General features: G+C 41.4%; 1 protein-coding gene across 3 annotated transcripts in view; it reads right to left on the reverse strand.

The window, feature by feature from the left end:
* RNF145 (ring finger protein 145) overlaps positions 1-27,649 on the reverse strand; it is a 77,869-nt gene that overhangs the window by 12,797 nt on the left and 37,423 nt on the right. For 2 of the 3 annotated variants that reach the window (XM_032800449.2, XM_032800447.2), the window contains 4 exons: positions 20,827-20,935; positions 11,192-11,283; positions 5,172-5,407; positions 522-697 (listed from right to left, as the gene is read on the reverse strand). In XM_032800449.2, coding sequence (XP_032656340.1) covers positions 522-697; positions 5,172-5,407; positions 11,192-11,283; positions 20,827-20,935 — 613 coding nt within the window. The remainder of the gene's footprint in view (positions 1-521; positions 698-5,171; positions 5,408-11,191; positions 11,284-20,826; positions 20,936-27,649) is intronic. The other variant, XM_075068205.1, reaches the window with a different exon arrangement.

The following is a 27,649-nucleotide window of genomic DNA, read 5'->3' on the forward strand; positions in this document are numbered from 1 at the left end:
ATGAAATTCCCCATGGTCGTTCATTGCTAAACTTTCAGTTATGGCATGGATTCTGATTCACCCCAGAACGTGTTGCATACCGCAGCTGAAAATAAAGCATCCAGGACCCAACAGACATCAATTCCTCAACACAATCCTACAGACAAGCACCAGAGGAGAAATGGGCTAGCTAGCCTCAGCTGGTAATATCTGAGTTTGCCGATTCAAATCTTTGAAGCCCTGCCAAACTTCTGAACTGAAGCTGAGTGTACAGTGGTTTGCCCATCACTAAGTTATATTTTGTATTCACTGGGAGCTTTTCCATAGTTCTGCTAATACCCCTTTGTCCTGAGCTGCTGTGAAGCAAAAGACTTCACTGGACTAATATGCATGATGGCTTTGTGATAGGGACAAATATTTACTGGGGACTAGAATAAGACAGCTGATTTAAACCAGTCCTTTTGTAGAAGACAGTAGATTAGCTCAGGAATACAAACAATGCATGCACAGAAAACAGCTTATTATGGGCACGAGTTAATTACCTTGTCAGAAAGAGGAAGAGAAGCCTCTCTCTTGAGGCAGGCTGATCTCGTGTGCTGAAATAAGAGTAGATTTGAAGAGCAAATAAGACAAGCCAGAACACCATGAATAGAACGGGGACCACCAGCTGGTTCCATAGAGACATCCCCAAGGCCAGGAGACCATACACCTCCACTACCTGGGCAAGGCAAAGACAAGACCAGTTTGTTGTATTTGTTCACATCCTGCATGTTTACAGAGATAACAGAATAGAAAAACAAACAAACAAATATTCAATTCATTTGCAATTCAAACCAGGAGTCGGATTCACATGGCACAAGCGGGTCAGTTACAAGGATTTTTTGACTTTGTATTTCTTTGACCTTTTGTTAAAGGCAGGTGCTAAGTGTCTCAGATACCTGTCAGAGCAGAGGCTAAATAGCTAAAAATGGACACATTTGCAATATGACTGTTACAGTCTGGGCAGCAATTCCTTGCAAGTTTATGCTACTTCTCGTACACCGTTAACACTAGGTGACTATCGAACAATCTTCAGAAAGCTGGAATTTCAGGTTGGAAGGCTAATCCCTTAAAAGTGACAGGAAAATTATCCATGGCTTTATTTTAAATCAAGTGTCTGTTTCTCACAGCCAAGACAAGAATCACACAATAGCTACAGAGTACCCACTAGGAAGTACGTATTTTAAGAGACGAGAATTAGAGAAAAACTTGTACTTTACAAGCATGTAACTACTAGTATTTGACAGTGAAAGATTGAGTAAGCAAATCAGATTATTTGCAGATGCCTGTCAACCCTGGCAAACGTTAGAACATACACCTCTACCTCATTATAACGCCACCCGATCTAACACGAATTCGGATATAACACGGTAAAGCAGTGCTGGGCGGGGGCATGCAGGGCTGCCTGCTCTGGCGGATCAAATCAAGTTCGATATAACACAGTTTCACCTATAACGCGGTAAGATTTTTTGGCTCCCGAGGACAGCATTATATCAAGGCAGAGGCATATTACATTGAGGTCCTGGAAATGTAGTTCTATCATAGCTGATTAACAAGCAGCCTCCTAGTTTGGTGGCCAAAAGTAGCCCCTGCTCAGACACTACAAAGGAGCAGCAATGGCCCTGTGGAAGATTCCTGTGGCACAGGAGCAGAATGGGACCAGCATAAGCAACCCTACACAGAGAGGGGATTCACCTATAGTACTGAGCAACATAGGGGATTCTGGGAAGCTCTGTAACTTGTACGCAGCCCCTGCAGTTGCTCTAAACTTATACTAACCCCCAAAGTCCAGAATCCAGGATGTATAAGATGAGAAGCTGCTTTTGCCCATCCTCCCCCTGGGCGTAGTCTCCTGAGCTGTTGGATTCAGAAGATTAAGCTAAAAATTGGTCCTGGGTGTTTTAATATCCCCTCTCCCCCAAGTTTTTTCACTGGTATTATAAACTACTGTTTGCAATACTACAGTTGCAAAGCCTCAGAAACAACTGTGAGGTCACAACTACTGGATTAAGTTATCACTGAATAATTCATGCTGAAGTCAGCAACTATCACAAGTGATGGTAAAGAATGATGAGTACGTCATGTTAAAATCAGGTTAGGGAGCATTACTCCAATCTGGTATAAGCAGATTCATCTTCCTTGACCTTCAACGGAGTAGCATCTACTTACAACAGGTCTGAAATGGGGCCAATTTTTTTGCCCCGACTTTTTGTTTCTGGAATAGGGACTAGGCTCTAGATTTCCACAGAAGTGAGCTCCTTAAAAATAAAATTAAAAGGGTGATTCTTGTTTTTTCCAGCTTTTAATTAAACCAGATTATAATCAAAATATGCAGCTCAACATGACTACAACTGTCCCCATTTGCTGAGGCTGGCATAGGCAATTTGCCTCAGAGGCACCTTCCAAGAAAAGATTACCAGCAGCATTAACATTTCTCCTAGTTCCAGCCAGTTCTCTCTAGCCTATATTGCACACTACTATTCTCAGCTGTAGCTGCTTGTTATTCTAGCAGCATGTTGTTAATACCTTCTAAATTGTTCCATAGCCACACATGAGGAGTTATGCCCTTGATTTGCATAGTGAATTGGTAGAAACATGGTGTGAGCAATGCTCCTTGAAGAGTTTGTACTAGAATAATTTTTCTCAAGGCCAACACAGTACTGCACTGACTACTGTAAACAGATTTGAAAGACAAAGGGAGTCAGTGAGGCAGCCCAAAAAAATCACGTGCTTTCAAATCTTTACAGTGATTATAAAAACAACCTTATTAGTGCATTTATAATGGCCGATAAAGTGGTAAGGAGAACAGACAAAAACAAACACTTGAGTAGCTCTTCCTTCGAGCATGCATATGGCATTAAAACAACCTCAAGATATTGAAGTGTTCTTAACACAAGTGCCAAAGAAGAAAGAAGTGTTGACAGTACATTTATGATGTCACTGGACTTCAAGTGTTAGCTGTTGATCTAGCTTTTAAAAACAATTTGAGGTTTAACATGGGTTTATTGGTAAGCTACAAAATAAAATGTTGGATTTCAGGCTTTTTTGCACTACTTTATGACAAAGAAATGACCATTCTCCCAAAAAACCCTGCTGCCTTATGCGGTTGATTTTGTATTACCAACACAGAAATGTTAAAGAGTGTCAAGTCTGGTCTTCCCTAGTGTTGGGGGAAGGTGTCTCAGATTTGCCATGTGAGTTTTCACACTTAAATGAAGAGTACTGAATCTTTGACAAAAACATCTTTTCAACTAAATGTATTAGGCACTCAGGTTAAACAGGTGTTAAGAAAAAACAAAATTCCCCAAGTTTCAGATGGGCCTGGTCTGCAGTAGGGAATTTTACCAAAAAATTCCCCACCAGTGTTACTGCACTGGGAGACAGTGCTGGTAGGAGTCCTAGTGTAGAGTAGAGATCTGGCAAATGCCAGAGCTTTTACCACTGTGCCATCTTGACCTGCCCTAAGCAGAGTTAGGTAACAGGGCAGATTGAACACCAGTGGCTGCAGGATGTTCATCCACACTAGTCCCACTATTTCTACCACATTTGGGGCTCAGCTAGTGATAGCAACAACAGGAAATTTGTAGGATAAATGGTTAGCCTAGACAAAGCTGTAAAGATTTCGAGGGCGAGATCAGATCAGGATATTAAAGGGGAAAAAAGAAAATTCCTTTTCACAAAAAGCTTTCAGGACTTCTTTATATACAACACAGCAGTAAAAACACAGTGCAAGCCAATTTTAGGTCCCCCCCCCCCTTTACAGGTTACTTTTAAAACACTGCCTGCTCAGCAAAGCGCCAAGCGAAAGCTTCTGGAACATGTTTAGACCAGACACGTAATTCTGAAGTTTTCAAAGCAAGTCCGTGTAGGTCAGAGTGCCTTACACGGATGTGTGGCAGAACCCATTTTTAAAAACAGTGAGAGGACATGGATTGTTTTCATTGGAGAGGCAGCCTATCTTCATATTCTGCATAAAACTGCAGTCTCAGTCAATTCTCCATTCCCTCATGATACAAGAAACTTCACTATTCCCAGTCATTTTGCATTTTGCTGGGCCAACATATGCAACTTGGGACTTATATCTGGCAGAACTGGAGCACTCCATAGGGACTGGTGTTCATTCCTGTCTCTCTCTGCAGCCAAAGAGTATATAATAACCCATGTTATCAAGCTACAAATGGGGTTTGTAGCACAGCTGAGGTTTGTACATGGATGCTGGTTGAAAAATTTGACAAGAGTTACTCTGCCTGACAAAAGCCAGGCAATTCCTTTTTTAAAATTGTCTGAAAGCTTCCCCATGTTTCAGTCTGTTCTGATTTGCAGTAAGCCAATTTTGAAGTCTCTCTTTCAACTGACTTGCATAACTGACGTTAATGAAAGTCAAGTATCAGAGGGGTAGCCATGTTGGTCTGGATCTGTAAAAAGCGTCAGAGTCCTGTGGCACCTTATAGACTAACAGAAGTATTGGACCATAAGCTTTTGTGGGACCCACGAAAGCTTATGCTCCAATACCTCTGTTAGTCTATAAGGTGCCACAGGACTCTCTGTCGCTTTTTGCTAGGAGTGAATTTCCAAACGGATGCCTATGTGTATACAAAGTTGCTAATGTATTTTAATATTCCAGAAGTGTAAGTTATTCATAGTTTATTCTTGGTTTCATGTTTTTTCTTGGATCTCATTTCCAGCTCAAGATAAGCTATACTTACAAACTGCCACTTTTCTAACCAGGGCATTATTATATACACCAGAATTACTACAATTGTTTTTGTGGGTGTAATCTGCTTTCCAAGAGCAGCTTACTTCCGATTTAGCAACTCTAACGTCCATCCTACCAAGGCCCTGGCTTTTATTCAGTAAAACCATGGGTTGGACAAACTGGAAGTCAAGCAAGTCACACAAGTTAAGTGATCAACCAGGATTAGAATCCAGGTCATTGTTCTAACTGCTAGTCCATGCTGTCTAGCAATGTACATTAAATAAGTGGAAGAGGACATTGCTAAGACAAACACAGTATGGAATGATAGGAAAGCACAATTAACTCCCAAAAACTGAGCCATGGAAGACATTTTGCAATGATTGCTTTTTCAGACCACAAAATATAAAGTAATACCACAATCAGCCAATGAACCTGTTAAGATCAGCGTACAGCCTACCTGGACAAGCTCTCGGTATGCAGATTTTGCAAGATTGTATGGTACCAGAAGATTCGATGCCAGAAAATAGAGCACTTCCAAGCCAGTGAAAATCATGGCAAATTTGTTGATGACCACAATGGTTTCCAGCGGCACAAGGCAGAGTCGTGCCAGCAGAGGGAGCATGTGAGCAGAAAAGAGCCAGATCTGCTTGGTTTTCATGACGCAGGAGCACAGGGTGCATACCACCAACTGACCTGAAAACATGACAAAGTATTTTATAGCAAGCTGTTCACCTCCTCCAGGAAACACACATCTTAATTTAGCTTTCCAGTGAAGCAGCTAACAATATCCAGTACTACCATGATAGTTCTGCTAACTACAGCACACCTGTTACGAAACTGGATTTTCCTTTATCTTTGGAGGTTCACACGACATCACCCTCAGAGTGCATGCTGGATACCATCTCATTGTGTGTTGCAACAAGAAGTTTTATCAGAGAAAAAGGCTGACACACTGAGTATGGCTTCTATCTGCTTGATGAAGAGAAGGACCTTGGAACAAGCCCTATGACCACTGGGCAAATCATCCCTTCATCCCTCCCGTTAACCATATGTACATATATGGGTGAAGCTGAGAGTTTCTGAATCCCAACCATGCTGCCATTTCTTTCTGAGATAGGAGGAAGAGAAGGAGTGGTTGGGGGTGCTATCCGGAGATCACACTCCAAACACTCAGTCTGATGGCAGAGCAGAGAGCAGTGGTTGACTGCCCAGCTCTGAAGGCAGCAACACTGCCAGCAGCAGCACGGAAGTAAGAGTGGCATGGTATGGCATCACCATCCTCACTTCTCCACTGCTGCTGGCAGTGGCACTGCCTTCAGAGCTGGGCAGCAGGAGAGCAGTGGCTGCTGGCCTGGTACCCAACTCTGAAGGCAGGCGCCACCCCCAGCAGGAGCACAGAAGTAAGAGTGGCATTGACTATTCATTGCTGTGGGTAAAATGTGCACAGCAAGCCCCCCCATCCCCCACTCCCAAAGCTCCTCTCGCACCTCCAAAATACATTCTGTGCTCCCCAGTTTGAGAACCTCTGATCTAGAGAATACTGAGTCCTGCCTCATTGCAGGGAACCAGCCTAGATGATCTATTGAGGTCCCTTCAAGCACACCATTCCTAGGATTCTATGGTTTGCACACACCTCTCAAGCAGACATGCCAAACCTGTGAAAAAAGTTCAGAAATTGAGCTTGTTTTTGGCTTAATTGGCTTGTGAGTTGCTTGTTGGCTAGTAGTTTCTTTTTTTGGATTGGCTCTCGGCAAGCAGAGGCAAGGTGGGGGAGAGAGTCGGGGCGCACAACAGGCCCCACCACACTCCCAGACTGCACGTCGGGGAAATTAGTCAGAGAGTTGGGGTTCTTAGAGATTGGCTTATTTTGAAATGAGATTAGCTTGATTTTTGGCTTATTGTGAATGTTGGGGAGCTAGTTTACCACCTGAAAGTTGGCAACTGTGCTCTCAAGCTGCACTTTGTGCTAGACCCTCAAAGTATATTTCTCAGGAACATAAATATCACATTTCCAGCAAGTAAACTTAGTATATTTGCCCTGTCATGCTGTCTCCATTCCTTGATTATGGTTCTGGGAGAATGTTTTCCTTTAAATGGATAAAGGAAACAATAAAGACTCCAAGTCCTTCCCTCATCATTTTTCTGCTCTCTGTCCATTCCCTGTAACCCACTCTCAGCCTCTGTTCCCAATACATAAATTTGTTAGCAGATGGGAGAAAAATCTTTGAGGGAGCCCTGGCTAAACTACTGGCAGCACATCACTGTGCATTAACAATTTTCTGTTACTCAGCTACCTGTATAGTTGGATTTACTCCAGTTACTGTGACTCATAGTAACTCAGGCAACCCAGCTTTGTAGACAAAAGAATACCAAAACTAAAACCAATACTTTTTTGGGTATAAGCATGATGCAATTATCTACAGTGAAATTTTGCCACAGCACCAATTTAGTACCCTTGGGCTTTGTCTACACTTGCACTTTTGTCGGTAAAACTTTTGTCAGTCAGGAGCGTTAAGTAACATCCTTTGACCAACATAAGTTTTACCGACAGAAGTGGCAGTGGGGACAGCACCATGTCGGTGGGAGAGTCTCCCACCAACATAGCTACCACTACTCGTTGGAGGTGGGTTAATTATGCCAACAGGAGAGAGTGGCTACATGGGAGACCTTACAGGAGTGCACTGCAGTGGTACAACTGTGCTGCTGTAAGGTCTGTAGTGTAGACATCGCCTTATACTCCTCTTATAAAGAATGTCACTGGATCTCTCATGATTTTGAAGGGCAGGACCACAGATCTAAGTCTCATCTAACAGAAAGTAGGGCAACCACGTTCCTTTACGATGCCAAACATGTAGCAAATCAATGTTATGCTAACTCCCTGAGATTACCCAGCAGTCTCCTCTTCCACCTTTGGAATCTAAGCACTGACTGAAAGTTACTTACCGCAGGAGGGAGTTTGCATGTCACCAAATTAAATAAACGGAGTACTTTATCTCAAGGCTCTGATCTGCTCTCTCAAATCAGTGGCGTGTCATTTGTCTACCCCTTCAGAGAGGATCTGAAAAGATCTCTGACAGGACTTCTGAAGAAGAGTTACTCCGCATTCCGTGCTAGCAATAGCATGTTTGTTAAAGAGAGAGAGCGAGAGAAAGAACTTGGAAAACACACAGTCAGATTATCATGGGGAGGTGGTATTATGTGATAAAAACCACTGATATCATAAGGTAATGATATAATTAGTCAAAAGAAAGGCACTTGTTCTGAATGTCAAAACAGAGAAGAACAGACTGTGCCAACAAACTGTTAATAACCCTCAACAAATCCACTTGCTCACTGGCATTCTGAAAGTTGGAAACCGTGGGCTGAGTGATGTACTAGAGCAGTGCTTGTGTACCCTGCCTCCTGCAGAATTTAAGAGCTCTTCTTCAGGGAAGGAGAAAGTAGGCAAGAAGGACAGCTCTCTCCTGTGGAATGCCTGAGCTCTGAGAGCACAAAACCATTTTCTGCTCCCAAGACTTCTGCACAGTTTTAGCAGCCTGAATCATCTAGCTCATGACCTAATGGAAGACTTGTTGTAAGCAAGCTGACACGGTAAACTTTCCCTCCAAATCATTTCTAATATAAAACTGTCTTTGTTTTATTCTCTCCCTCCAAAAGGCTGATGCCGAAAAATTCTCCCTTTCTTCCACATTAAGTCATTACTGTTTTTTAACTGTGGTTAAAATAAACACACACCATTGGGGTTACATCTTAAGAAGATTAATGTTGTGGGCAGCATAGTTTCCAAAGCCACTTAGCTTTGGAATTTTGCCAGCTAACATGCTCACAGGATGTCATGTTTATACAAGAGGCAACCCTCAAATGATACTGTTTGTAGCACTAAGGCATACATTAGCAATCTCAGTCAGCAATGGTCAGAAATGGCTGTTGAAAGCCCATTTACAAACACTGCAGACATGAGGGCTACAGAAACTTCTATACATAAATAAATTTTAATGTAATTATAAATTAGATTAGATCAAACTACTTTGGGGCAAGGACCAGTTTATAGGTTATAACCTATGCACAAAATAAAATGTATGCATCCTGGAAGCCTTAACATTCTGTATAAACCCAGCGTCGGTTCCCATTACACATCTCATACATGGTTTTCCTTTTATAGCAGCTGCAAGCAGACAGCAAGTAGTAAACACAGTAAAAGCTGTTTTATCTGGCATGTTGGAGGTATGAGGGGTGCCAATAAGTGAAAAATGCTGGTTAACTAAGAGGGATGGACTTTGGATGAGGGAGGGGGCTCCAGGATCTGGGGGTGTTCTCATCTCGGGTGGCTTCCCGCAAGCAGCAACCTGTCCTGGCTGCTCTGTGTGCTGCCTCCACCCCCTGACAGCTCCCATTGGCCATGGTCCCCAGCTAATGGAATCTGTGGGACTAGCGCTCAGCTGCAGAGCTGCCTGCCATGCCTCTGCTTCGGAGCAGCTGGGACAGGTCACCACTTGCGGGGAGCCACCCAAGGAGAGCGCCCCCTGGATCAGGTACCTGCCTCCACTCCCCAACCCCGAGGGCCTCCGCCCACAAACTTCCTCCCAGAGCCTGCGCGCTGCACCCCCTCCAGTGCCCTAACCCCCTACTGGCCCCATGCCAACCGGACTATAAACCAGAATTTCAATGAAGATCAGAAATGCCGGTTTACAGAGCTTTCCAGTTGGCAAAGTGCCGGATAAAACATTTACTGTAGATGAAATCCTTAGACCTTAGCAAGAGGAACTGAAGAGGGTCTGTCTTAAAAGATTTTTGACTTTCTATCATTCTATGAACACATGCTGTAAACATTCCTAAGTTCTCCCACTGAAATGTGGTAGGGCTTAGTGACCTTAATACTAAAACACATTCTTTACTGGTCAAAGTTCATCATGAGAAAACTTACACAGTATTAGAAAAAGAGATCTTCATGTATGCAATTCACATCTGCTGGTTTGAGTAACATATTTGAGAAAGTATCAGCGGGATAGCCATGTTAGTCTGGATCTGTAAAAGCAGCAAAGAGTCCTGTGTCACCTTATAGACTAAACAGAAGTTTTGGAGCATGAGCTTTCGTGGGTGAATACCCACTTCGTCGGATGCCTGTACATGGGGGCTATTCACCCACGAAAGCTCATGCTCCAAAACGTCTGTTTAGTCTATAAGGTGCCACAGAACTCTTTGCTATATTTGAGAAAAAATAGCTCACGAGCCATCAAGTCAAGCTCAGTTAACCTCTGCATTTCAGTCAAAACCAGGGAAATAATATTACTGGCACTCAGAATTTAAAATAGTTATTTGCATCTTTGCAGGTCCACCTACACAAACTTCTGCATGGTAGAAGACATCTCAATCTCTAGGTATGTCAGCTTCCCTAGCTCTGTATAATGGGAATAATGCTTGCCTAACCCACAGGGCTGTTGAGAACAAATGTTTTTGTTCTGCACTTCTAAAGACAGAAGTATTGATTGTCCATACATGCTTGTTAATACTTGGAATTTCTACAGTGCCTTCCACGTGAGGAATTCAAACAGATTAGAATTACACTGACTCTAAATCAGAGCCAGGGAGTCTGAAAGAGCTATCCTATCAGTGAGACTGGAAGGGAGGAGAATTAATTTTAGGAAGTGAAACTGTAAGGGTGGCAACTACAGACATACTGGGTTGTATTAACTTAGTCTTGAAGGCAACATAGACAACATTTTCCACTGTTTCAGCCCTGCCTTTGGGCACTGAACCAAGGGACCCATTGCCCCTAGATGAGATGCTCAGATCTTCCTCCCAACACGTTCCAGGGAGCCAGAAACAAAAGTGAAAAAAAAAAACCCACATGTATTGTACCAGTACTCTCAGTAAATCAACTGTTTTAAATTGTTATTTCCTGGGCAAATTTTCAGCCACACTAATCTCCTGTATTGAAACAATTTAAAATCCATCTGTAGGTATACATAAAAAAAAAAAACACTCTGCACTTTTGATAGAAGCCTCCAGTGATTGATTGACTGCTTTTGAAGCAACAAAAACATGCTAAGTCAGAAGCCACAGCACAGGTTAGCATGCCAAAATCTGTCTTTACAACTTAATAGGTTCATTTTGTTACATGAAAAGGCAAGTGAAACTAAAACTTTTACAATCTAATATTAAGGTAACCAGGCACAGTGAAGGTTTTAATTTATAAGCAAAGTTGCAATCCAAGGGAATGTGCTTATTAGTAAAGTTGTAGTAGATGAACCCCCGAAGATGGAATCACATCATAAGGCTGCATGGATCCAGGCCTCTCAATGGAAAAGTACATATTGTTGTTGTTGTTATTTATTATTATTATTTAAAAAACTATAAAGCCAAGAGACACTCAGGCCCAAGAAATTTAAAAAAAGATGCACGCAGAAGAGATCAGAAAGAGAATTAAGAAAGAAGTAGTTATTCCTGCCACCCCTTAGATGTTTAAACTGCACTTACCTATTAAGGCGGTCATGAAACGATTCATGGAGAGAGGTTCTAAATACATTGGCCCTTCATATCCTGACTCCAGCTCACTCTTAACATAATCCCTAATGAACAAAAACAAAATATTAAGACATCGCTAACCAGCTTGAAAGGAATTTACTTCATACAATATGCACCTTTGCTGCACACTGTATTTAACAGATTGAAGTTACAAGAAAGTTTTTGCTGGTGAAACTGCTGTCAGCTCTTTTACTAAATGGTCGTTTGTGCCCTTTAAAAACCTGTCCCTTTAAATGGAAAGGCGTCAAATCATATTTGACTTCAAAAGGACTACTCATGCTTAAAGTTAGGAACCATCTTAAATGCCTTGCTGAATCACAGCCTAAATTAACAAGTTTACAAAGACGTCTCAAAACTTGTATTTTAATGAGTGGTGCTCAAGCTAAATGAGTGATGTAGTAGTTTTAACTTAGCCATGCAACCCAGCAAGCTGGGGAGGGTAACGGAAAAGATTTTACAACAAGGTGAACTTCTCTACATTAACATATTATGTACAACGCATCAGTTTTTGTTTCAGTAGTCATGACCCTCCCCATCTCTAGTATTCCAGCACTGATGGTTTGAGATGAAATATTCCACTACATGTCACATGTGGCTGTCTTCAAGAACTCCAAAGTAAGAAAATAACTTATTTTCATCATCTGCATGAGTAACTCACTTCCTTTTTGTGTGGTGAAATTTAATTTCCTCAGTTTACTATGAAAATCCAAACACTCCCTACCTTGACCAATAAGAATGCATTTCCACGAACTGAAGTATGCATGGAAGGAGAGAGCAGCTTAAGACATCAGAAGTACATGATCCAAGAGCAACAGACCATTTAGGAAAAGCAGAGGTCAAAGTTCTATGAAACTAGTCAGTTTTTGTTCTTTGTGGAATAGCTAGAAGGCACTCCTCTCTCTCCACTCCACCCCTCATTTCTCCCCATCTCATCTAATTTCTTTTTTTTCTTTTAAAACTTAAGTACCAGGTGAAGTTCACACTTAATGTTAACATTTCAATTTCTGTCACAGTGCTTCATAAAAACAAGTCATGGACAGCTGAAATAACCTGATGTACATAGTTTATGTATCTGTGTCACTCTTTGTATTTATTTATTTTTTTCCATTGCTCCCTTAGTAGACTATGTATAGTTAAAGGGAAGAGGGGCAAATTCATATACCCATATGTAAAACACACTAACTCTATTGTCATTGGTGTAGAACAGGGGTTCTCAAACTGGGGGGGTCAGAACCCCTCAGGGGGTCGCGAGGTTATTACATAGGAGGTCATGAGCTGTCAACCTCCACCCCAAACCCCGCTTTGCCGCCAGCTTTTATAATGGTGTTAAATATATTTTAAAAGTGTTTTTAATTTATAAGGGGGGGGTCGCATTCAGAGACTTGCTATCTGAAAGGGGTCACCAGTAAAAAAAGTTTGAACGCCACTGGTGTAGATGATCATTTTCTATTATTTAAGAACAGGATAGAGTGCACAAGTCCAACCTAAGTATTCTTCCACTAAAGATGGTGATATAGAACATGGCAGCGCAAATGAAAAGAGAAAAATATATTGAAGCTCTGCCTGCTTCACCCCTTAATGGAGATGGGGTAAATGGGCTGCTTGCCCTGGACCCAGTTCTTTGGCTCCATTCCTGCCAGGGAAGGAGGGCTGAGACAATCTTGTCAGGTCTGCACTGCATCTTGCCGGGCAGATCCAGTCTCTCCAACCGTGGTGGTTGGCTGTGACGGAGACTGCATCCTGCCCGCAGAGTTGGCTGAGCTCCAAAGCAATAAGGAGGAGACAGGGGAGGCAAACCTTTCATTTTGCCTCTGGAATTTCATGGCCTGCCTTGCTCCCCGAAGCCTGCAGGGGCACCAGCCACTACAAATACCTAAAAGAGGAGCAGAGCTGAGAGGACAGTCTTCTCAAAAAATCTAAAACAGCCCTGGGATACAACTGGAAACTAAATACATAATTAAACCAAACTGCTAGCTTAAACATTTGAAAAAAAGTTGGCTACTTCCTTCGGAAAAGCTCTGAAGCAAGGAAGACTGTCTGAGCCACCAGATGCTGGGGAGGCAGAAAAAAAACCTGGAGGGAACTTCAGGACTGCGGGGCATTCCCTGCTGTCAGCGACTGACAAGTCTGGTTCTGCCCCCAAGCAGGAGGAAGTACTCATGGTAACAGATCTGTGGACCTCGGCAAAAAGAATATGAACATTTAGCACCTCCAAATAAAAAGGACATATTGGAACAATACAGCAGTCACTCCAGTCAAAGCAAAAGCAACCTATTAACAGATATCCCCAAATCAAATGAAAGTCCTTCCCTTCACTTCAATAAAGAATGTGCATGTGACTAAGTGCTAGTTATCCAACGCATTCACACTGCTTTAGTGCAACTATGCCTTGGGATTCAGGCTTGTGCCAGTTAAATATGGAGAAATACTCTAGCTCTATCCCTGCCTGATAAACAGTTATGCTTCCACCTTGCAATTCACATTCTCATTTGCAAAAGGTCTCTGGAATTCAGAAGTTAAATCTCAAGTAGAAAAACAAACACTTCAAAAATCTGTTCTGTGTATCTATGACAGCCCTTGCTCAAAGCAGATTTTCAAGCATCATAGTTTGTGCCAAGTATGCTGAAATGGGGCTCTTCAAACAATCTGCATTAAAATACACGAGGATGGAGGAGAAATCTAGAGGATTGATTCTAGAAATAACATTTGTCCTTCTCTTCCCAACACTAGTTATACACACTTCCTCTTCTCTGCTCAGTGCTAGTGAGAAGCAATACTTTTCTTCTTTGAACAGCGGTGCTGTGGGGCAATATGATACCTGTGACAGTCACCTCTTCAGACCTCAAAATGTCTCTGGAGAGGAGACTGATTCTTCAAGTGTATATCTTGGGCCCTTGCCTGCCTTTATCATGGACATCAGTATGGAGGGCAGTGCCAGGTCTCTGGTTCCCTGATCCACTCCAGCTGTGACTGAGGACTTCAGAGCTCTGTCCTTGAAGGAGTGATGTTTTCCTTCCAGCACTTCCCTTCAGTTTTGGAGCTATATTTGAGCTCTGTCTAGCTGCATGAGTCAGTGTCCCCTTTACCTGTGGGAACAGGTGCTGGCTTTGTTGCCTTGGGCTGTCAGCACTGAAGATTTCATTAACACAGAGGTGGTCTGTGTCTAAGATGTCAGCGTCAGCTCTACCAGAGTCCTCTTTGCCTTATTTCTGCTGCCCGATCCTGGGGTATGATTTGTCCTCAAAGGAATGCTGTCCGATGCTGATTTATCTGGCCTTGTTCTGGTAGTGACTATCATCTCTGGGTTTGAAGTGACCCATGCGGACTGCTCTAGCAGATGTAGTTTGAGCTGAACATCCCTGGATTTGCAGACCCTGATGAAAAGGACTTGCACACAGAACACATGTAGCTCTCCCCTAGGCAGAATATGCATTAGCAATTATCCCCTATAAGGATCAGCCCATGGTAGGACAGGCAGTATTTGGAATCTACCATTAGGCACGGTGGTTGGCGCAAAGCACCTCGCACCAACGTTCAACAGGATCACTGATTGGGGATGGGATTTTTGGGACCATCCTTCAATTGGGAGCGTGTAGACAAAAAGTCTCAACAAACCTGGTTAAAAAAACAACAATGTAAAGATCTCTGAAGAGAGCAGCTTGTCAGACACTCACTGGGTTCATTTTCACTGCTGTGGGCGGTAAGAGGGAGCTGAGGAAGGGTTGCAACCCCTACACCCTTTATGTACTCCGATGAGAGAACAAAGAGGCACAGGACACGTGCATGGCCATGACTGACACGGCTATTCAAGAGACTGATCTCAGATGCATGTGCACCCACAATAGATCCACACTGACACATAATGCATCAGATCTCCTTTGAGTCATTTTTCTACAGGCTCAACTGCAGCAACATTTGAAGGAAAATTTATATCATGATAGTGTAACAGATCTGTAAAGTACTAAATTATAAAATTGTAGCACAATTTTTTAAAAAAGTATTTGTAGATGAGTAGAATCCTAATTTCTTATTCAAAAGTAGTGAAACATCAAAGATGTGATTTTCTTATTACATTACATTAGCAGCACAAGAATAATGATCTTCTGGTACAGATATTCCGAAAATGCTACGAACAACTGCAGTGCCATACAAAGATGTTGATAGGACTAAGTGTGTGCACTCAATTTTTATCAATTAAGGCTTTATTAAGCTGCAGCTTTTACTTCTCAATTGTTCATTCTACTGGAATAGAGTAAAAAGTATTTTCTTATTAAATGAAATGTCTCATAAGATGTGTGTTAGAAAATTAGGACAAATATAAAGCTAAAATCAGATTTGCAGATTCAATACTGTTGGCAATGCAGCTCTAAAGCCAATCCAGGTTGGAAAGTTAAAAAGAAAGCCACTCACAATCAACTAGGAACAACTAAACCTGCTAGTTTGTCACTGAGGTCACGGATTTTGTGACTTTCCAGGACCTCCATGACTTCTGCAGCCACTGATGCCGCTGGCCCAGGGACTACCTGAGCAGGTTGGTTCCCTTCCGGACCAGCCGCTGCTGGGGCAGTCTTGGGCCACTGCACCTCCTTCACAGCAGGAATTTGGGTGTGGGAGGGGCTCAGGACTGGGATTTGAGGCATAAAAGAGGTGGTGAAGGCTCTGTATGGCACTTACCTCAGGGTGGGGATTCCGTGGAAGTAGCAATATCCCTCAGCTCTTAGGCCGTGGCATGATCAGGGAGCTGCAGAGCCAGCGCGCAGAGCTGCCTGGCCACACCTCCGCCTAGACATTGAGGAAGGGGGATGTTGCTGCTTCTGGGGAGGCATGGAGCCAGGTAGAGAGCCTGCCAGCCCCTCCAACTGCCTCCCCGCCCCCCCAGCACCCATGACACCCTCGGCCATCCCCTCCCCAGCACCTGCGGTGCCCCCAGGTCACCCTCCTACCCCAAAAATTTAGTCAGGGTATATAGTACAAAAGTCATGGGCAGGTCAGGGGCCGTGAATTTTAATTTACTGCCCATGATCTGTCCATGACTTTTACTAAAAATACCCATGACTAAGTCAGCCGTAGGAATAACCTATCTTTCTAAACAAAGGGACAATTCAGATAATGCTTATACTTGACTCATACATCTATATTCTCATACATGCAAGAAAGGCTCTTCCGTTTTTAACAAAGGTGGTTTGTAGTCAACTGCCATAACACACAGCGGTTATCTGGTCTAATTGTGTCATGCCACTGTCATTTACTTTGGCTAATCAGTCTCTTCAATTAACGTCAAACAATCCCACCAAAAAACAACTCTAGGTTTCATGTTCTGTGTCATATTAAAAACAAATGAAGTTAGATATAACAAATAGTTTCTGCTTGTAATTTTCCTCCCTCATTGGAACCCTAATTCTCAATGCTGCCAGTTGTGGGACAGAACCACAGCACAACAGGAAAACAAGGCGTATGAAATGATGCAGGGTTCCTTTCTTTAACATAAGCACACATCCCAGTGAAATTTCCAGGGAAAGATTGTTTAATAGCATGATTTCTGCCAGAGGCTGATGTAACTGTGCATAAAATAGAGAAACATCTATTTTTCCATGAGGGGGCATGTGAATCTGCCTTTCAGGTTAGCTTAGATAGGAACATAAGAACAGCCAGTCTGACTCAGACCAATGGTCCATCTAGCCCACTGGCCTGTCTTCCAAGAGTGGCCAATGCCAGGTGCTTCAGATGGAACTAACAGAACAGGCAATCACTGAGCAACACTCCCCACTCCATTATCCACTCCGAACTTCTGGCAATCAGAGGCTAGGGATGCTCAGCATGGGGTCTCATCCCTGACCATCCTGGATAACAGCCACTGATGGACCTATCCACCATCAATTTATCTGGTTCTTTTTATAACTTCATTATAATTTTGGCCTTCACAACATCCTCTGGCAATGAGTTCCACGTGAATTGACTGTGTTGTGTGAAGAAATACTTCCTTTTGTTTTAGACCTGCTGCCTATTAGTTTCATTGAGTGACCCCTGGTTCCTATGTTATTGGAAGTGGTAAATAACACTTCCCTATTCACTTTCTCCACACCAGTCACTATTTTATAGCCCTCTATCATATCCCCCCTCTTTGTCTCTTTTGCAAGCTGAAAAGTCCGTCTTTTTAATCTCTCCTCATACAAAAGCTGTTCCATATCCTTAATCTTTTTGTTTCCTCTCTCTGTGCCTTTCCCAATTCTAATATATCTTTTTTTGAGATGAGGTGACCAGAACTGCACACAGTATTCAAGGTGCTGGCAAACCATTGATTTATATAGCAGCATGATGATATTTTTTGTCCTATTATTTATCCTTTATTATTGCCTTTATTTCACGGACACTCAGGAGTTACCACGATGGTGACTGTTCTCACTAAAACACATTACTATGTTTTACACCTTGTGTTTGGACAGTGCATCTCCAAATGCTTTACAGATAGTATTGAATCAACTTTCAATCCCCCTCTTAACATCACCCCACTTTACAGACAGGAAAGCAGAGGCATCAGGAAGTTACATGACTTGCCTAAAGTCACACAAAAACATGAAAATCTGAAACCAGAGCCAGGAATAAAACCCAGATGTCATGACTCTTAGTCCTGTGTCTTAACCACAAGTTATTCCTGAAGTGGAACAGCAGCACTGGAAACAGAAGTTCTCCAGTGATTCAAAAATTCCAAAAGGCTGCACATTGTCAAGAATGCCAGCTGATGTTAAGTAAATCCTGCTGTTTCACATTTTAAGTTGTCTGTCAACCATGCTGTGTTTATAGCTCCCCAGCGTTACTTCCTCATCCATCTTAAATAGCATGCCAGCTAATGAACTGCAGTAGATTCAATACCAAGTTATTCAAACCATTTAAAATTAAACAGCAATACTGTTAGACTATTTGAATAGTCTAAATACCTGTTTCTTGTAATTTTAGTACATTACGTCTACTAGACAATATAAAAAGTAAGCTGGATGCTCAATAAAGTGACAATATGTACAGTACAGAGCATATTTGTACATTAGTCACACTTCAACTTCATACTGTTCTTTTATTGTGAAAGACCCTGGCTGAATCTGAAAACTATTTTTTTGGGGCGGGGGTGCTAAGAGTGGTAGTCTTCCCATTATCACTGCCATAGGCTGCTGTGGGGAGCCTGCCATCAGTCAAGGATGACTGGACCCAACTCCCACAAAAACCAGACCACACTGCTCCAGGGGAATGGGTAAATTCACTCGAGAATGTCAGTAAGCCACACTTTAGCCCTGCCAGCAAACTGAGGACCCCAACATGGCTCTTCATGTGGCTAGACTTTGCTCTACTACTAAACTGTCGATTTGATCCAATTTTATTTTTAAAACGGAGCCTGTTTTCTGTGCAATGCTAGTGAAAGTGAAAAAAAAGGGTTGCAGGTTTGTCACAGTGGAGAAAACAGTCATGGATAGCATGATTTTCCCATTTGTCCAAGCTTTGTGTGCATATGCATGTGAATGCGTGTGACTTCCCTGCTGTGACAGCTCCTGCTCCAAGGGGCTGGGCTTGCAATGCCCAGGGAGGTGAACTGGGTGAACAGTGTTGCAGCGCTGCTCAAGTTTGGCTTGGCCTGGTCAACCCTCCATCATGACAGGGGAGTAGCCAGGTCAAATTCAAGTAAGAGGCATTGTGATCCGGTGAACAAAGTTACAGTGCTGCTCAGATTTGGCCCAGCTGCCCTAACGGAGGGGCAGCCAGGACAAACCTGAGTAATGCAGCAACTCTGTGCATCAGGTCACAACGCCCAGAGGACCGGACAACTCCATGATTTTTGATAAAAATGCCATGGCAAATCTGCAGTCCTAACTACATTTAAATGAAAATCTTGCATATTAACTCATTATTAGGAATTTTCTAATAAATTTGTGGAGCCAAGTACCAGTACACTAATGGTTCAAACAATACAGCAATACATTTTCATGACTTTTAAATGTCACAATATTCATATTGGTCCCTTCTGACCTTAAAGTCTATGAGTCTATAAGCTGATATGGTAAAATTAAAAAATTAGTGAAAAAATAATAAGAATAAAATTTCAGTAGGCAGCCATGCCCAAGACTGTATATAAATTGAAGTTTATGCACTCTTTCCCCTTTTTTCAGGTTAAAAAAACCGAAGCACAAGGCTGCAGAAGTGAAGGCACTCATTCTGAATCTTCTATCTCCATGCCCTCTGGACCAAAAGCCCACCTGCATCTGATGAACACCTGAGAGAGCATGCACATTTAGGATGTCATATTAGCATCCTTATTCTGATTTAAACCCAGGATCTTAAAACAAAAGTTAAGTTTCTTTCTCTAGTAAGCAAATAAAGTCTTTAAAATACTAGGACAAACATCTGCAAACCACAGCTAGAAAAGCTCAGGATTCCCAGGGGAATAATCAGGAAGCCATACTCCTTCCTACCCAGGAAGTATGAGGCCACAATCCTCTCCCCCACATTCAGAACACCATTAAAGGAAACCCTAACAGCCATGACATCACCACTTTCTAACTGCCCCAAAACCTCTATTTAAAAACTTTCCTTGACAATGAATAGATTTAACCAAAAGGGCAGTTTCAAAGCATTTGCTGGAACAACAATTTTACCACTTAAACAACAAACCTACCATTTTATACAAATCAGTTTACTATGATATTTTCAAATAGTTTCCACCACTGGGCATCAAAAGGATCAGATCCAATGCCACACTTCAGATATTTCTCAGGGAAGCCTCCTAACAAGATGATAGTTTTTCAGGCTCCAATCCAAGCCTTTAATCAAAATGAGTTTGTTTTTATTTTGGGTTAAATATATTCAGCAACACCAAAACAATAAATGAAAGATTTACTTTGGTTGTTTGTATCGCCTCTGACCTGTCCACTGCATCTCATTTTACATTTTAGACCCACACGCATTTGGTGTGCTTATTTATTACTGTGAGATTTCTAATCAGAACTACTGATCTATTAAAGTAAAATAATGGACAACATATTTTATGATAAAGAAATTAATATTTCAGTATTAAAAGCTTCCAACACTATTATTCTACACTTATTCCTCTCTATGGCTCATTATTCCACATTTTCTCCCCTGTCTAGGTACCAGCAAGTTGAAAGGAACAATATGTCTTCTCCTCCTAGTAAAACATTTGTGAAAGTCAGAGAGATGCAGGTACTCTCTCTTCTTGGTCCAACAGAAATTATGTCCATCACAAAAGCAATGTATTTTCATACTGGATGGGAGAGAGACCCCCTGTGATGGCTAGGGAAGACGGATAGGAGATTTTAAAATAAAAGTTGTATGGGCCTGATTCATCTCCCACTGAAGTCAATTAAAAGAGCAGGCCTCACACATCTTCCAACAGAAATGGAGCAGAATCTGTGTTAATCCTGTAACATCTTTTCAACATATGGAAAAACAGGATATATTCCAGACAGCTAAATGAAAAAAACAGACCTTTCCCTCTGTGTGTGGCTACTACTGGCAAAATATTAATTATATTATTTTTCCAGATTTGAAAACCAAGTCCTGTGAAAAATTTCACTTATTCTTACCTGGAGATCTGATGCCCAGCATACAGCAGCAGTGCAGTCAGAAAGTACAGGTAGAGCTGAACCAGGTGTTGTCTAGGTAAGGTTAGGAGCACAACACTTATGATGTAACCTGAAGTAGAAATCAGAAGTTGAAATAAAACCTCTGATGGCTTTTTAAAACTTAGACATCACTCTCTCTTACTGCAGGATTTTTATTTTTTTTTAAATCATGCACCTGGATACAAGAGAGGAAAAACACGTAGTTGGCATACACACATACTGCTCCATTCACTTCAGTCAAGTATGTGGTGAAACTGATCCATGATATTTTGGCAAGAGTCAAAGTGACTAAGACATGAAAAAAGACAAGAGAAAGATGCATGTCCAGGCTTCCCTCTTCTCTTGGGCACATGTATAAGTGTAGATAAATTTCAGCACTAACATAAGCAAAATGCCTTCATTGTAGGGAATAAATATCAGAGAATATATCCACCACATTCACAAAATCATCAAGTTACAACAATACTGTTGTAAATACTGTAATGCATTACATAAGATACATTAAAAACCTTCTCTCATAAACAGATAGTCAAGGGTTAATGTTTCTTTTACCTGTAAAGGGTTAAGCAGCTCAGTAAACCTGGCTGACACCTGACCAGAGGACCAATAGGGGGACAAGATACTTTCAAATCTTGGTGGAGGGAAGTCTTTGTTTGTGCTCTTTGTTTTGGTGTTGTTTGCTCTCGGACTAAGAGGGACCAGATGGACATCACAGGCTCTCCAAATCTTTCTGAATCAATCTTCATGTTTCAAATTGTAAGTAATGCCAGGCAAGAGGCGGATTAGTCTATGTTTGTTTTCTCACACTTGTGAATATTTCTTTTTTGCTGGAAGGATTTTACCTCTGTTTGCTATAATTTTGAATCTAAGGCTTGTGGGGGGAGGTTCCCCTCTGGTCTATATGAACTGAGTACCCTGAAAGCATTTTCCATCTGATTTTATAGAGATAATTTTTACCTTTTCTTCTTTAATTAAAAACTTTCTTTTAAGAATCTGATTGATTTTCCTTGTTTAAGATCCAAGGGACTGGGTCTGACTCCACCAGGATTGGTGGGGGAAAGGAGGGGTGGTATATCATCTTGTGTTTAAGATCCAGGAGTTTGGATCTGTGTTCACCAGGGAATGGTGAAGCCTCTCAAGGCAGCCCAGGGAGTGGAAAGTGGGCGGGGAGGGATACAGGAGTAAACACCAGACACTGAATCTGCTTGGTGGCAGCAACCAGATCTAAGCTAGTAATTAAGCTTAAAAGAGTTCATGCAGGTCCCCACATTTGCACTCTAAAGTTCAAAGTGGGGAAAGAAACCTTGACACCTTCATTTGTATTTTAAGCAAAATTAAACTTGTAAATTACTTCAGTTCTCTCACCCTCCATTTTCACATCTGAAATCCCTGCTTAATACCACAATTTGAGACTGAAATGTAGGTTCTTCTCTATACTGCTCAAATTCAGGCAAATTCCCAATTGATACAGTTTCACGCAAGGGCACGCGTCAATGGAGCAAATTACGTCTTTCCTTACCTCCACTTGGGGTTTGCACTGCGGCGACTTCAATGGCTCTCTAGCATTTGCGGGAATTGATGAAAATTCCCAATGAATACACAGATTTACTGTTCAAGAATGTAGCCTGGTTAGTGAGTAGCTCAAAGCAAAAAAATTTTTGGTCCTCCTTTTCACACCTCTTTCTATCAGGATGCCAAAATAAAGCAGACATTGCAAAGCCTGCTTCTTCAGGGATTCAGTGATAAGTGTCTAATGTTTGGCACTCCCTAGTATTTCCCCAAAGAGACTGTAGGGACAGAGAGCAGGAATCCTATGCACACTGCATGGTGTCCTGTTTCTCCTTCGTTTTGAGCTCTCTGCCACAGAGATCCTAATTTCAGAGGTTAATAACTTAAGTGACTGGCACTAAAATCCATTCAGCAAATCTGTCAAGAGTAAAGGATTTCCTAGCAGCTAAGAACAAAACATCTTTAGAAGGGCTCATCACATAGATATGCAGTAAATGCCACTTGTTTTAAAATATCTACTTAGCAAATTCCTTAATTAGTCACAACCTTTTAAACTAGAGTTGATTATGCTGTTTTGAGTATGTCGTAAGATAGTTATGAGCATGAAACCGCACTGAGATTCTTGAATAAATATTCTAAAAATATATACGAGCAGTTCAATAACAATTAGCTACTATCAGACAACCTACCAATGTGGTAGGTCCCAATATTTAATAGGGTGCAATCCCAAACTAAGACGAATGTTGATGTAGAAACATTCCAATTCTCCTCAACTGTCAGCTACTTAGTACTTTCAACCTCCAGTGGTCCATCTCTACAAAGCTCTAGTAAAAGTGCACTCACTGAAAAAAACAGCTGGCAATGAGCCCATAAAAAAACTTTAGACTTATAAAATAGCCAAGCAATCAACAGTCCATTCAGGTATGTAAAAACTTCCTTATTTCATGTAAGGGCAGGTAGATAAAACTTACTTGCTCACCAATTTAAAAAAAAAATACATGTACAAATTTACACTTGTAACAGCAGAGCAGTTTATTATACTTTTCCAAAACTTCCTGAATCTTGCATTAACACCACAAAGCTGTGATAAATTAGACATTCATCTGAGAATTGCTATTTTTAAAGTTCAAAGCATAGTTTACGCTCCATACTGCAAACAGGAACAGGACTATAGTACCACAATTTCCACAAAGCCCTTGGATTTTTTTTTTCTTTTGCACTTTAAGTTCGATTAATTACAGCTATCTATGGAGCCTGAGGCCTGGCACCAAAAGAGTTTGCTTACAGCAATTAGGAAGCTTTAGATGACCTACATACGTCTAATTAATAAAGCAAACAAATGTTCATGTCTTCTATTTCTTGGCTAAATAGAAAAATCACATTTTATCAGGTTTATCTTCTTCTCTATTCTCCACCTCTTCCTCTCTCACCAAACAAATAATTAATTGGAGAAGAGACCCACAGGGCTGGTCTTCACTATGGGGAGAGCCACACTGCTGCAATCAATTGCAGCAAGGAATTGATTTAGTGGGTCTTCACTAGACCTCTGTCTACGATGCACAGTTTCCCCAGCAAAAAACTTTCTGGTAACTTCAGTCTGTAGCAAAGGTGCATATTATATGAAGTAAATTCCTCTGCAGAGGAATGTCCTCTGCATCATAAATTTAACACTGCAAATGCAGACAAATCAGAAGGGCTATATTTCATGCCCTTTTTCCCTAAATATAAGTGTTAAATTTATGATGCAGAGAACATTCTACTTCAAATAAGAGTTAAAGGAGATCATTTTGAGGATTAAAGTACTTAATGTTGCAGTCTTAGTAACAGTGTTACTTTCAGTGACAGTGGATAAGTTTGCAAAAATCAGAATTGCTATTACGAGTGTCACCTTCTCTAAAGGACGGAAATATGATGCCCTAAACCCTGTAGCTATTCTGCGCACACAGCATCTACCTACTAGTCTGGAAAATATTTGCATAATAATGGGCAACGTATAAACATATATTATTGTAACCTTGCCTAACACTCCCGGAATGGATGGAAAAGCAAATGGACCACGCATTCCCCAGGAGCCCTGGCAAAATCAGACAATTTGGGGTCCCCTCTGTATCCTCGCTTTGACTTTCCGCCATTCCATGCTGGGCCACAATCACACCCCAAATATACTAGAAAAAAATAGAGAAATCCCTAAAAGACTCAAGGAGAACAGCTTAAACGCAGCTAAATGAAAATAACGTACATTACTAGAGAGCCACGCATGACCTCCGTTACAACTTGTTGGTTCAGACAGATAGTACCCTTAAATAGTCAAACGTTCACTGTTCCCCTGCACAGAGCGCACTGTTTGCCCTTCAGCATCTCTCTTTCTGTGTCCCCAAATCACTGTCCCAAAGATGCATATAATTTATAGCCCTTTGCTTCTTTGAAGGGTAAGGCATCAAAGTCTTTGACATGCTGCATATTACTGCATCCCTCAGAACACAATTCAAACAATATCTTCAAGTTACAACATGTTACGTTTATGGACCTTTTTAATTTCCTCTTTTTTGCATGGTTACATTTCAAATACATTTTGCTCACTTCCAATAATTATTTGAAACAGAGTTTAGGCTATGCATGGAAACTCTGCACATAAAAGTCAGTTAAGGAGTTTATAATATTTCTCTCAAAGAAAGAACAGTATCTCTTGGTGGTTGCTTTTGCAGAGCCACGTCAAAGGAACATTGCATCCATAAAAAAACAGCAGCTGTCAGTACTGGTTGGCAGGATGAGAAGGAACCATACTTTAGAGGACCAGGAGGTAACCGCACAGCACCTTCGATTCTTTCCAGGAAATGAATTTCCCAGGCCTAGATTATCTCTGCCTCCAATCTCTCAGGGGAACTGACAAATTGCCCCACAACATCCTGTGGCAGTGAGTTATAACACTATGAACCACAGGATATGCATCAGATATCTGTGTGTCTCATGAACGAATCAAATGCCGGTGCAGACATGGAGTGACAGCAAGCGTGGAAAACTCAACTGCTGGTCCGTATAGCAGTTGCACTCTATTGAGTTATGCTAAAATGAGATGACTAACTCATGACAGCCCAATTCAAGAGTAGATTGCAGAGGACAGTCTTACAGTAAGACACTTAAGAAGCTCAGGCTAGTCTACATGGCAGCGCTTTATGATGCCTTGTATGGTCACGGTGCAGCGCTGGGAGAGAAAAAAAACACACCTCAACAAGGGGCGTAGCTCCCAGCGCTGGGCCACTGTTTACACTGGTGCTTTACAGCGCTGCCACTTGCTGTGCTCAGGGGTGTGTTTTTTCACACCCCTAAGTGAGAAAGTTGCAGTGCTGTTAATTGCCAGCATAGACAAGCCATCAGTCTATTTCGTTTATCCAAAATAAGGTTGAGAGGTGACTATCAGTGTAGAAGTGTCTACCTGAGGAAGAGGTTTCTGATAAACTCATTTTCTGCTAGACTAAAAACATCCAAATGGCTAGAAGATGAAACTAGACAAATTCAGTTTAAAAATAAGGCACAAATGTTTAACAGTGAAGGTAATGAACCACTGGAACAATTTACTTATGGATGTGGCAGATTCTCCATCACCTGAAGTCTTCAAGTCAAGACTGGATGTCTTTCTAAAAGATGTGCTGTAGGTCAACCAGAAGTTATGGGCCTGATGTACAATTTACTGCATGAGATTCTACAGCCTGTGTAATGCTAGAAATTCAGACTAGAGGATCCCTTCTAGCCGTAACATCTATTAATCTAATCCCACTAACTGAACTTAGGAGGGAAAAGAATGGTTTCTATTATTTTAACACATCTCACCTTAATTCTCTTTTATACCTCACTTGGACCACCAGGAACAAGTTCCTACCAGAACCCAACAAGATGGGATCTTCATAACTGGCAAATATATCCCCTTCTGACCCTCCCCTCAAAATACAGCTTTTCTAACAGAGACACTGAAAGAACCTTAAGTGCAATGTCATATAGCATCTCCATTAACATGCAAGATGATCTCTGCATTAGATATGACCTATAGGCACAATTCATGAAAAATTTTCAAAGCTGAAATTAATCCCCGTCTAGCCACTAAGACTAGATATAATGCCAAAAGCCATATCAGTGTTCCCTACCAGCCAGAGAACAACAGTAGCAACAGGGGTAGCTTCTTCTGTACTCTCTTGCCTGTTTTAACTAAATAATTCTTCAATGCAGTGTTAGCGTGCTGGTTTTTAAAATTTAACACGCTTACTGGGAGCCAAGATTTTTGTAAACTATACCAAAGAATGTCTTCCCCTCAAAAAGAAAAAAAGAAAAAAAAAGTGTTTATGCAAGAGTTCAATAGATTAGGGAACCACGAATCAGCTCATTTATGAGCTAAGTAACCTTTTGGCAGACTGCCTCATAAATCTAGAATCAACATACTTTATCTTTAAAAATATCAGGAAAGGCTTCCCAATCAAATATAATTACGCAACGTTTGTGTTGTTCAAGTTACTAAGTGTACATTTTGCTCTCTTAGTACTGTCAGTTACTTTGCACAATGCAGAAAATATACTGACAAATACACACACACACGCCAACATGCAAAAAACTATCAACTTTATAAACATATAAACTCTTCAGTACATACAGTGGTTATCCAAACAATCAGACATGCCAATATGCCTTCCTGTTCTAATTATCCAAACAGATTTAGTGCCATTCAATCATTTCAAATATCTGTTTGAAATTAAAAAGCCCAACTAGTCCTGTACTCAATTTCCTTTATTCTGACGATCAGCAATGTAGGGAATCAGTTATCTCTCTTGCTGGATTCTGTCAGAGAGATCTCACAGTTTTTCCATGATAGTGAATTAAGTAACGCAGGCTCTTATCATAACTGAGCCTTCGGCTTCATGATAGTCGTGACTTCCATGATGGTAAATTGGGTCATTATTGAAAGAACCAAGTGGGAGTATCCTAATTATGCAAAGGGATGATTTCAACAAAATGCACTGCACATGTCACCGGGATATTGCAGAGAGCTTAACAATAAAATATGATTAAGATAATCAAAAGTAACAGAAAATAAAGGTTTATTTGGTTTCTAAAGCTGTAACAGACTGGGCACTCTGAACAGAATTAGGAGGAAAGAAAAGACGGTTACTCACCTTTGTAACTGTTGTTCTTCGAGATGTGTTGCTCATATCCATTCCAGTTAGGTGTGCGCGCGCCGCGTGCACGTTCGTCGGAGAAACTTTTACCCTAGCAACACTCGGTGGGCCGG

This window comes from Chelonoidis abingdonii, chromosome 7, assembly GCF_003597395.2.
Source record: "Chelonoidis abingdonii isolate Lonesome George chromosome 7, CheloAbing_2.0, whole genome shotgun sequence".
In the NCBI taxonomy this organism is placed as follows: Eukaryota; Metazoa; Chordata; order Testudines; family Testudinidae; genus Chelonoidis; species Chelonoidis abingdonii.